General features: G+C 35.7%; 1 protein-coding gene across 5 annotated transcripts in view; it reads left to right on the forward strand.

Annotated features, from left to right (window-relative positions):
- The window catches only part of DEUP1 (deuterosome assembly protein 1), a 41,562-nt gene that overhangs the window by 24,100 nt on the left and 4,422 nt on the right, over positions 1–13,040 (forward strand). For 4 of the 5 annotated variants that reach the window (XM_079323669.1, XM_079323670.1, XM_079323673.1 and 1 more), the window contains 4 exons: positions 66–263; positions 1,259–1,345; positions 3,847–4,046; positions 10,499–10,640. In XM_079323669.1, coding sequence (XP_079179795.1) covers positions 66–263; positions 1,259–1,345; positions 3,847–4,046; positions 10,499–10,640 — 627 coding nt within the window. Of the gene's footprint in view, positions 1–65; positions 264–1,258; positions 1,346–3,846; positions 4,047–5,979; positions 6,398–10,498; positions 10,641–13,040 lie in introns of those variants that run through there. The other variant, XM_079323671.1, reaches the window with a different exon arrangement.

The raw sequence follows: 13,040 nt of genomic DNA on the forward strand, positions 1-13,040 counted from the left end.
GTAGCAAGTGATGCAATCATATTTACTGCACAGCATTTTCTCTTTTTGAAATGTATTTGCTACAGATAAGAAACCATGTTTATCGAGAGGAGCAGTCCCATTGCTCTGAGCAGGAAAGAATGAAGACAGAAATCTCTGACCTGACAGAGGAGCTTCATCAGAAGGAGATCACTATAGCAACTATCATGGAGAAAGCTAGTCTTCTGGAAAGACAGTTAAAAATGGAGTTAGAGACAAAACACAAATTGTTAACAAAACAACAGGTATGCAAGTAGGCAAAAGCAGCCCACATCATCTTACTCCACACTTGATAATGACATTAATTATCTGGGGAAAAAAAGACATCACATTTCTTGCTGTAATTTTTTATCAGTGGTGCTGCAATATCTCTGAAGTATTACAAAAGCAGCCAAATTGATACTGGAACAAGAATCACCAGTAAATGTCAACTGTACATCTAAATTGAAATTCATTTTGACCATCACATCTAGTTATCATTTTAACGTGCAAAAGATCTTGAAAACTTCTAATCTGTGGTTATTACATATGCTTTAAGTTTCTTATTTTTCAGTGTTTTCTAAAGCTTTTTGAAGAATGTTACTAATCTGCATAGAAAATTCTAGAAATTTTATAGCTGGAAACTGTAAGATACCTGTGGGGATTTTCATGTCAAATTTTTGTTTTAAAAACAAATTTTCCATCTTCGTTACTTACTTTGTAAAACAAAAGAACCATCATATTTAGAGGTTTCTGGGTATTTCTGAATTTTCTGAGAGGGTCACCACACATGGAAAACGGTGACTGAAGTAATATTTTGCTTTTGACAATAGCAAAGTTATGTGTTTGGAGAAAATGAGACACATCTCCTGCTGTGTAGTGCTCTTTACCAGATATTTCCATATCACTAAAAGAGTAGATAAAATGTCTAGACGTCATGAATAGGATTTCATCAAGTTTCAGTTGCCTGTAGAATCTGTCCCACTTCCTATGTAGTAATTGCATGTGAACTTGTTGTTTTCCTAAGTCATTACTTCTTTCAAAAAGGTAAATAAATTCAGATGCATTGCATTTGTATATTTTTTGTAGATGATTTAATACTTCTTCCTACTTTGTTATTGCTATATTTAAAATATTATAGTAAATTTTGTAATTCTTAATGCATATTTTGTAAAATTAAGCTTAAATATATATATACTCAGTGTTATTCCAGTTAAGAGTAATAATCTTGTTTTTAACTAAGAACTTAATCTTTTCCTAGCTGTTGGAATTCCGTTACCAAGTTATCAAATCTGAAAACACACATCTAAAAGAAATGGTGGAAAGCCAGGAGTGTAAAAGCTGCATGGTAATTTTTTTTTAATCTATGATGTATGCAGAATAGTTACTTATATTTATTGTAGATGTAGTGTTAAGATCATGGCAGATTCAGAGATTTCTGGCTTGCATAGATTAAATAAATGAAAATAAAGTGTGCAACATAATCAAAACCAAGTGGTATTCACACACAACCTGAAGATGAGTATAGCTAAGAGTAATTTTTATCTTAATTTTATTAAACTACAAATAAGCTAAATTTTTCTGTAACTGTCTAGACACTAAAAAATTTCTGGGAGCATATTTTGTAAGAGTTATCACTTACTTAAGTTTAAACAGTCATCATTCTCACAGTCAAAAATATGTCCCTTTTTTAATATCTTACCCCTTTGTTCACATGGTATTTAAATAGCAGTGTAAAAAACTGACACATTTTGTTCCCACCCAGCTTATTTTCAGACTATAGTATTTATATATCTCCAAACAGTGGAGCTTTAAAATTTAATTGATAAAATATGTGCCATAAGATTATCTAGAAGTATGGTATATGAAGGTATAATAAATAGTATATATGCTGTTTTCCACAAAAATCTTCAAAATATCCCCTGCTTACAGAACATATGCAGTTACTGTATCTATCACTTAAAAAAAAGCAAAATCCACTGGAATGTTGTTTAGAAATACTGATGTAAATGCATTCTGGGGAGAGTTGTAGCCTTTCAATTGTCATGAAAGAACTTCACGTTTATCCACACCCTTAAAGCAGCACAGATGTCCACCAGTGATTTCTTACCTATACATACATATGCACTGTTGTGGATATCTAGATGTGTATATATGATCCATTATTGTGGAAGCATAGATGGATGTGTGTATGCATGTCTAACTCTTCTCTGCAGTGACACTTTTCTTGAAGATTGAGAAGAGCTGTCTGACAAGGGTCCTTGGAGACATCACATGTTTGTTGTATTTTAACATTAAAATCCAGTTACTACATATACCAAGGTTAATATACATTTCAGTAGATTTGTGGACTTAAAAATTATTTCTTGCTTTACTAATTGTGAGGATCTAAACATTAGAGATTGTGATGTATTTGATATTAAGATTCCATGGATTGGAGAGATTTTAATGGACGTGTTTGTGCTGTACAGTGGAGCAGTACACAGACCTCTGAGACCAGTGCCAGCCTAAGTCAGTGTCATGGTGTAATGCATCACAGGCAGGGTTACTTTGAGGGTTTAGATGCCAAAAGCAGTGTTGATGGGCCAGGTCAGTTTTGGGGTTCATACCAATATAACTTTACTGCTGATTCTAGAGCTATTAGCAGTAGGATTACAGTGGTCTCCTCCCTCTTTCTGTCTCTTCTCTCACTTGTGAGACATAGCTGAGCCCCTGCTCCCCCATAGTTGCACAAAATACTAAATTTTATTACACCTTCTGGCATTTCCATGCCAGCTTGGCTCATAAATTCCCCCTAAAACTAAGCAAGGTGAGGTTCACAGGAAGAGATGACATCAAATCAGCGCAAGGAATAAACAAGCTTTCAAATGCAGGAGCACAGGTGTGCCAGCAGTGTACTAAGAACCAAATCTGTTATGAGTTACTGAGTTCCAAGAGAATAAGGTAAATCCAGGAATATATGAAAGCACACCTTAATGAAATGCAAGGGGTTTTAGTCCTTTGTGTGTAATCTGATAAGCCTTTTGAGAATTTCCTGGTGATGACAGTATATTGTTATTGCAAACATATTACACAATGCAGTGCAATACTCTGCAGAGAGACAGTTCCAAAATAGCTGTCTCAGCTGTGCAGCACAGGCTTTGTGGATTAAGTGATAAGAGAAAAAAAGGAACAGACTATCCAGACTTCCAGAGCTAATCTCTACCTTCCCTTCTTGATATCCTAGCAGATGGGGCTCTCTGGGCCCCACTGTGCAAGGGTGGATTGCACTTTCAGTATTTTGCCTTGCATGCCATGTGGGCTAACCCAGTTGAGAAGCAGGGTTTAGTGACAGGGACAGAGAGCACTGTGCTGATGTGGCTTTACTCTCTGCTTCTGAAACTGAAGGTGACTGTCTCAACACACAGATTAAACTGTGCCTGTACACATACTCTGTATCTAGTGTAGTAATGAATTCCTATTATTTTGCTTGTTATTTTTGGAGGAATTGTTACTAGAGGGAGCAATACAGTCTGCAGCTATAGCTGTTATAGTTGCTTTTATGTCATCAGTTTTACAAAGCAAGCAATAAATTTACAACAATAATATCTTGAATGCATGTTTGCTGAGAAATTTTAATTTGTTCTATTGTGTTATAGAGGCTGTTATCCCTTCCTTTCCATTTATCTACTGTGATTTTTTTTTTTCTGGAGGCAATTCTCTTGGTTTGTCCTAAATGTTGCATGATTATATATGGTAGCTAGGTCTTTTCTTTAGCATAGAACATTGTTTTGTGTTTGCTTGTTAAAAATATACCCATTTACTGTGGAAAAAATAACTACTTAATGATGGTATTATCTCCTTTCACAGTGCATAGATTTATGTAACAAAGACCATGGAAATTTCACAGCTTCTGTTCACAAAATGAAACATGAGAATTTAAGACTACAAAATAGCCTTGTTAAACTACAAAATGACACAGAAACATCGATAGTGGGTTGCATGGATACATCTAGAGAAACAGAGCACAGCTACCAAACCCATTCAAAGATGCAAGAAAAGGAAGAGAGGTAATGTTTAGATTGTACACATTTATGAAATTTCTTGTAAGTGTTTTAGAAGGTTTGACTGGGCCAACTGTCAAGGTTTTTTGCTGATTCTGTTAATTCAGAACTCCCACCACTATAAATATCAGACCAGGTCAGTATATTTTTAAGGACTTCCTACATTTTTCTGGATGGCTAACAGAAATTGTCAATAAATGAGTCCCAGAAATGTTTAATATCTGTTTTAGTATTTAGCACATGAAATTTTAAAAACCTTTTATGGGCTGCTCAAGCTATTCTTAGTCCCAGATTTTGCAAAATAGAGCAGACTGTATTTTTACTACCAAACAAAAACAAGACCAGGAAAGGATAGGCAAATCAACATGAGAGGTAAACTTCTCGATGGGAGGTTCTCTTAATAAGCAATTTGAACTATGGGCCCTGCTGAAAAGCTTTGTGTCCTCCAGTTTAATTTGTTGGAAGTTTCATTAAATGTATTTTAATGACTTGTCTGGTTTTGGTGTTCCTGGGTGACCTGATTTTTAAAAGAAACATAATTTCAGATGCCCTGAGTAAGTCGTTCCTACAATAAACTCCTTGTTAGGGAAAATTAATGAGACTTGAGAATAGTCAGACTCACAGAAAGCATTGTAGTGATGACTTTCTTCTTATTTCCCTGTACTCAGTGAGCCATTGAATTGCCTTCAAATATATTATAATCACAGCATTGCAATTAAAATAAAACAAAATTTAAAAAACCAAAACGAAACAAAAAACAACAAAATCCCTGCTGCACAGTATTTCACAGTACAGAAAGATAAAAATTAATAGGAAGCTAAATACATTGATTATTTGCAATAAAGAACTGACATGATAGCAGTAACATGAAACAGTTCTGTGAAGTAAAGTTGAAATAGCTGGAGCCAAAACTGGACATGTTAAGATTTCAAACTCATGCATTTAGGTTTTGGCAAAATTTTAATTATTTTCTTTCTGCAAAATATAGTGGTGTCCCAGTATATGTAGCTCTGTTTTTGCCTAACATATATTTTTGAAGAGTTTTGTTTTGTGTTGGAGATAGTATTCATGTGCATATAAACATAAATATATATATATATATATATATGCATATACGTTATGCAGGCATATACTATATATACACACATGCATACAGCTGTCTTTGGAAGTGGCAGGTATTCCTGATTTCCTATGAAGTTTATGCTGAAGATGTTGCTGAAACAAATACTTGTAAACTGAGATCCAGATTATTCTGCACCAGTAGGTCTCATAACTTCACAAAATTGGCCAGTGCAATTTTTGCTCATGCTTCAACTACTCACAAGTGAGGAAAAATTAATGTTTTTTTCCCATTTTCTGAGGATTTACACTTGCTGTACATAAGAGACTGTGAAATTTAATTTATGAGAACACAAATATTTGAGACAATAGAACTATACATGTAATTTGAGGATTGTGATTTCATAGCTCTTGAAATATCAATCAAAACTGTGAGACACCTGTGAGAGTTGACCTTTCTCACAACAGAAATCTCAGCCAGACTACTGAACACAATATAAATTATTATTATTATTGTAGTTAATATGATGAAACAGATATATTGAGCCTGGATTTCAGGATCTAAATCATGCATTAGAATTCCTAAATGAAAAGCTATTCAGATAAATAAATACACATATTTTAAAACATGCAAATTTGACATATACTGTGTATGCCCATCACCTAGCCAGTGTTTTTATGACTGGGCCCTTTCTGTACTATCAGTTCTCTGTTCCCAAGCAGGAAACTACCTCAGGATTTTTCCAGAAAATTAAAATTAAATTTTCAACCATCAGATGTGTGCAGATAAACTAGGAAATTGATGTTGGTTAAGTTAAAATCTGGGGTATGTTTATTTTATTCTGAGCGTAAACTCTGTTATTTCTGGTTTAATTTGCAGTTTTGTTTCCATGGAAATTATGGCACTGGAGAAGGGCATATTACCATTTTATGTGGTAAAAAATTAGAAAACATGGTGTTTGTGCAAGGGACAGGTGTATATTCTATGGTATTTTTCAGTTGTGTCTCTCAATCAGAACTGGAATCCTGGGCACAGGCACCATCATGTCTTAGAGAGGAGACCTCTAGAGAAAACACAGGAAATTGCAGGAAGTTATACTGGCAATACAAAAAGTGGCATGATTTCTTCTTTCTTTCTTTCAGTATACACTGAATTTCTAAATACTAGAAATGAAGATATGCAGAAATAGCATATTTTTTCTTAAAAAAGTCTGTGCCCTCATTCTACCTATAACCACCCTAATTAATTACTGTTTTCTTATGCAATTATCTTATTTCTAATTGCCATTTACATAAGCTTTCCCTACCCTCAAAATTTCTGTCCTTTAGTTAGACCTTGACCATATGCCCTTGATTTAAATTTGGGCATGGTTGAAAAGGACTTTCTCTGATGAAGCTGATATGTTCAGCTTGTTTTTTCCAAAATTAAAACGTGATTAATTAAAATGCCTGTGAGTTCCAAAATTAAAAGCTATTTATTTACCCCAAAAATAGGTAACTGATCAAGCCAAAGTGCACTTTGTGGGAAGAAAAGTGAAGGATAAGTGCTAAGATTTAATTCCTGCTAAGGTGCCTGGGGATCTCTTAATGGATGTGTGTTTGCAGTGAATATCTGTGTTGAGGAGGTTTTCACTACTCTTTGGAGATCATACAACTCTTATTCACACTCAGCACTGTATCAGTTATTACAATAGATAAAGTGGAAGCAGTGAAAACAATTCTTCAGGAAAAGGCTTTTTATCCATTTTAAATCAAGCTGGCCATTATACTTGCCAGGTAAAAGCAACAGCACAAATTCTTGAAGAAATTCTGGTCATTAAAGATCTGCAGTTTTCTTTTTCAAGACTGGTTATGTCAACCAGCAAAGCTGTGTAAGGAATTTGGGGTTTTTTTGCATCACTGAAGTCGTTGACTGCACAAGGACCAGGCAGATTTTATGTATGAGCCAGGAAAAGTAGATCCTGTCTATATAAATTCCCTTTGTGAGGAAACCATTCTTTCACTGCTTGTCCCTTGTGTCACCATGTCAACAGTGATTTTATCTGTGGTATGTGTACATGTTAAATACCTTATGACAGTAATCACAGCAATAGCTGCAGTAGTAGTGTATTTGCATTGGCAGTGTTAACAAATGGACCACTTTTTACAAATTTGCAGATTTTATTTAAAATAGATCTATGTTCTTGGATGTTATTTTGCAGATGAACTGGTAGAAGTTTAAACCATAACTGTAAAAACCATCCAAAGTAAAGGCTCAGTATCCCTATCAAAGCACCTCAGTGTAGGTGTCATGTTTTTCCAAATTACCAAGCAGCCCCAGAAATCCTATGGACCACACTAGGAATGGGAGAATGGGAGCCCCTTTTTAAGAAAACAGTCTTTCTTTTCTTCTTCTTTTTTTTTTTTTTTTTTTTTTTTTTTTTTTTTTTTTTTTTTTTTTTAGCAGGGGGAAAGGGGAGGTATTTTATTATCTAAAGGCTACCATAACCCAAGTCAAGTAGGCATTCAGGCACTCAAGTCTGAAAATTCTGTTCTTAGAGAAGTTATAACACAACAGTAATAATTGTTATTAAATACATAGAGAAGCAGTTCTGGGGGGAAAAAAAGAACACAGGGCACGTTGACTTTACTATGGGTTTAGAGAGAAAATTACTTCCAAAAAGGTCAGAACAAGAGATTTTTTTAAAAAAACACCTGTGATTTTATTATTCATGCCATCCATCTTCAGTTGTGGCAGACTTTTTTTTCACGGTGCCTTTCATCCAAAGCATAGATGGAATGGATTTCAAAATAGGGAGAAAAATAAATTAAAAAGGTATTTTCCTGTGCCCAGGGAGCAGAGTATGTTTATGTAAAGAAAAGCATGAAAGAAAGGAGAAAACTCTGCCTCTATAAAAGTAAACATTTTAGGTGATTTAGAAAACTGGAAGGTTTGGTGAACAGTCTCAGTTTTATGTCAGCATGCATAATAATAATATTATTATAGTAAAAATAAAATTATAGTAACAAATAATAATATAGCATCATGCTTATAATTTGCTTTGCTGTAGCATTCAGAGTATCTTAATCACAGCTTCTTTTATAATCAGAGAAAAAGGATATGTTCTTCATTAGTCCTCTGAGTTGTTCTGCACAGCCCATGTACTGAATACTCAGTTTCATGGTTTAGGGCTGTTTTTGTTTAACCTGGCATGTAAACAGCACACATCTGCTTGCTCATTCCCCCACTCACAGGAAAGAATTGGAATTTTTTAAAAAGTAAAATTCATGTGTGGAGATGCCATTTAATAGGACAGAAAAGAAAGGTAGTAGTAATAGCAACAATAACAATAATAATAATAATAGTAATGCTATAATTAGAATATAAGGAAGAAGTGATGCCCAGTGATGACAGTGCAATTGCACACCACTGCCATGTGATGCCCAGGCAACCTGTCTCCAGCTTTTTCATGTTGTTCATGCTCCCATATGATCTGGAATATCCCTTGGTCAGCTGGGATCAGCTGTCCCAGCTGTGTCCCCTCCCAAATCCTTGTGCACCCCCAGTCTCCTCTCTAGTGGGGTGGGGTGAGAAGCAGAAGAGCCCCTGGCCCTGTGTGAGTTCTGCTCAGCAGTGACTGAAACATCCCTACCAACACTAATTCCAGCACAAATCCAAAACACAGCCCCATACAAAGCACTGTGAAGAAAATCAACCCCATCCCCATGAAAACCAGCAGAAGGGCTTATGTAAAAGCAGGTCCATCAAGGCTCCACAGCCACTGTTTCCCAATACCAAATATTTAAATCAAGATTAGAAAATTATGGTGTGATCTTTCTGCAGAAAATACTGTCTTCTCCCTGCACTTAGCAAGTTCTTTTTATTTAAAAAGACAAAAACAGTACTGAGTAGTACTGCATACCCTTGAATATTTATTAAATTATGTTTTAGTGGCAGAGAAAATGCTCTTTAAAAGCTTTTATAGCTGCATTTCAAATTAGTAGACTATTTTAGGATATTTGCAATGATAGAATTTGTTCAAACTATCATTTTTTAGTAGTTCCCTCCCAAGATTAAAATTTCATCATAAGCACAGCCCTCAATACAATGGAAATTTTCATCTCAGCTAGAAATACTGTAAGATAAAATTAATAGAATCTGAAATACTTTTTTTGCATGTTTTGGTAGGAATGAGGCAATTGAAAATTAGTGTAATTTCACAGACATCTGGGCAAGCAAGTCTCAGAATTTTCTGCTTTTATCAATACATATCACAATTGTTCAGTTAAGTATATTGAAGGGGAAGAAAATGGCTTTCTTTTTTTTAATGTTGTTATTGACCCTAAAAATTCTTGCTTTACATAAATATAAATTATTAGAAATATATACTCACACATCAATTCTCATCAGCAAGATACAAGAGTTTTGGAACATCATAATAAAATGGTTTAAAATTACTTTTTGAGCTTAAAGATTTCATTTATTGTTACTAAAGCATGTTATTGTACAACTTTTGAGAAAGTATGTTTTAAAAATATAATAATTTTTTATATTAATCTCCAAACTGTTATCATCAAATCAGTGGCAAAACTATCATTGCAGTAAAAATGCAGAATGAATGATTCCTGTACTATTTTTTGTTTAAGCATTTATTCTAAATCCTAGCCACTTGAACACAGTTATTTAAGATAATTTTAGATCAAAATTGACTAATCTTCCAACCACTAATAAAAGCTTTTTTTCTCTCCTCTCACACTTTCGTATTTCGTATTTCATTTCCTCCATTCACTCTGGTTCCCAGACATGGCCAAAGAGTCCTTGCATTGCTTTTCCCACTGGAAAGCCAAAGGAATGGTAGCCATTAGCCAAGGATAGGTAACAAGCACTTAAGGAGCTTTGGCATCTTCAATTCTTGGAGTGAGTTTGTGTTTTAGTTCATTCTGTCACAGTTATAGCAACCAAGGTGAGGTTCCTCAACCTAAGCTCCAGTGAAAGGGTTTAAATGGGGGTGGTTTAATTCACAGCTGAAGCAGACAAGAGAAAGCACACTCAGACTTTTACTGTAACCTAGGTGGAAATTGCTAAATTGCTGCAATTTAGTAATGCTGAATCTTATGCCCATAAATTCATGCATGAAGCAGTTTGAACACCTAAGTAATCCAAACTATGTAAACAAATACATGAAAAAAAACCTTGGCTTAGCTGTGATAGCTTAAGACTTTTAGCTGGGTTTCATATTTCAATTTTTTTTTTCTTTTAGACGTTTCAAAAATAAAGATTCATGGAAAGTGGAATGTCAACAGACTACTATGCTCACTGCTGGTAGATACCACAGAAACTGCAGTCCTGCTTTGTATAGCCAAGGCAGTATCACTGGTTCAAAAAGTGATAACACTTTATCTTCTCATCCACTTCACAGAGGTGATGAAAAGAAAGCAGTTTATAAATCTCCATTACCACCAGTGGGGTATGCTTTGGGCTTTCCTGGGCCATTCCCTGAAGTGAGCAGAAAAGGCAGCTTTCAGAGTCCTGCTTACAATGCAGAAGAAATAAAATTATCGGTAAGTAACTATTTTCCTATAACACATGTATTCTCCAAAATCCACCTGTGGACCAATTGAAGCCTTGGAGGAGCCAAAAATTAGATCAGTCTTGTTGTCATTGTTATGTATACAGTGCCAGCCCAGCAAAAATGGAAATACCTTATCCTAACAGAAATGCTGCTTTTCTGGAGATTAAACATCCCCTACTGAGCCATACCTCTGTTCTAATAACAATGGTGATAATTACCTGCCATTATGTGACTGTGAGAATGATTTCTACATTTTACATTTTATTGGCTTCTATATTGGGGCACTTTACTTTGTGTTGCCTCTGTAAGAGCACTCTGCCTCAAGTGTATTTCCATAACACCTGCAAACTTACTGCCTTAAGTGCCATTAGACAAATCAAGTTCCTATTTGATCTGATGGATGAAATCAGAAAAATCACAGCAACAATTTTCCATATGTTAGCTATTGTATTTGAAAGGAAAAAGAAATTACTGTGATCCTTATTTTTTCTTGAAGTGCAAGAGTAATAGGACAGCATTCTTTCTTTTGGTCTTCATAGGCTGGAGACTACAACCTTCATGACAAGTGGGACAAATCCCACTTTGCCTAGGACAGCTTAAGAAAATATTTCTATAATTATTTGGCTTTAGTGCTCCCTTTGAATTTGAGCTTTATCCTCTTCCTTAGTATCTCCTCCCTTAGGCCTCCACTACAGGCCACTATTGTTTTGCACTTGACAAATTAGCACTTTCCTGACCTCAGACCATGCAATCATACCATCAGTAAGCAGTGGAATTCAGAATGTAAGTGAGGAATGAACTACAGGGCTCCCTCTGGCCAGGTGTGGTACATGGATCTTTATATCAGGAGATCCTCTGCTGCAGGGCTCTGGTTGAACCTACAGAGGGAGAAGAGGGCAGACTTCAGCATTTACTGGGGGGGATTGACTGGCAATTGTACCCGTGGTTGCTGTACCCCAGTTCTGCTGTCCATTTCAGAAACAAATGCACGTTCTTTCCTATCAGAGATGTGGCTGCTGCAGAACTATCTCCATAGTGCAGAACCAGGAAGAACCATAATGATGGTGTGCCTGGAAAGCAGGGATTGCAGTGGAGCCCTTCACTGACTGTGGTCCCCTCAGCTCCGTCCCAGTAGTCTGAGAACAGTGAGAGCTATGTAGTCCCAGATGTTTGACCTCATTTCCATTTTTACATTCTTCTGTTTCACAGGAGTTATAAGTAAATGGCTTTTAGTTTCTCATGGCTTGAGACTTTTCCTTTTAAACTGCAAATCATGAAAAGAGTAATTTGGACTTTTCCAGATGAGTCTGATAAACACCAATTCTTCTCTCTTCTGTCAGAAGTGTCAGACAGAGACACCAAATCACAAAGCTTCTGTTTCCAGGAAGCCTGGTGAAAATGTCCATTCTGAGACACTTCTACAAGCTGCAGGGAAACTATTTCCCAGCTGGCACTCAGGTCAGGGTCAATGCCAAGACTTTCCAGCTGGTGTGTGGGCATAGTAAATAACAAAACTATTAAGCAAGAGATATTTCTCATACAGAATCTAGGTCCAAATCAGTGGCATTGAAGCAGGTACAAGTTCAGACCACTGAAATTAAATCGTCACTCAGGCTGACATTGAGTATCACAGCTTTAGTGGAGAAATCATTCAACAGTCTGTTACTCCAGAGCTCTGTATTCAAATGCAAAGCTGTTGCATTGAGGAGAAAGAGGGGGGAAGATACACAGTATGTTATACCAGAGTTTTTTGACAGAGTTCTGAGGTCTTAGGGGTATAGAACACAGGGATAGAGCCGAGACGCAATCTCCACTATGTTCAAAACTTCAGAAAATGTTGTAGAGCACTAGTTTTCTGAAGAATATTTGTAACACAAATAGAAAACGTCAGACTTCGAGGTGATATCCTGATATCTACCAAAATTACTCTCTTGGTATTGAGAAAGAGACAAAATAGTCTATAGGGCTTTAGACAGTGACTTACATCACTCCTCCTAGTGGAGAATCTTCATACAAAGATAAATGTAAGTGTTCCACTGGAACCTCTGCCCTTTCACATTCTTACTTAGAGGTTACATGTGTAGAGAGAGTCATTCTTTCCTTAAATAAACTAGAAAGCTCAGCTGGGATTCACTGGAAATTCCCATAACCTCAAAAATTCTTTTTCAAGGGTTTTTAAATCTGGGGAAATACTTTTTCTCTGAACAGTACTTTATGCTGTGCTCTCTTTCTGAAATGAGCAACTTCAGAATATTATTCCTGATCTTTTAGTCATAAATACTTTCTCATGTTTCTCTTCAGATGATAGACAGTTGTTGTTTGTTCTGGCTTTCAAGACGGAAATACAAGACTTCAGCTGTAATAATTAAAATTTAAATTAGACATTAGG

The sequence above is a fragment of the Erithacus rubecula genome (genome assembly GCF_903797595.1).
Source record: "Erithacus rubecula genome assembly, chromosome: 1".
Taxonomy (NCBI): domain Eukaryota; kingdom Metazoa; phylum Chordata; class Aves; order Passeriformes; family Muscicapidae; genus Erithacus; species Erithacus rubecula.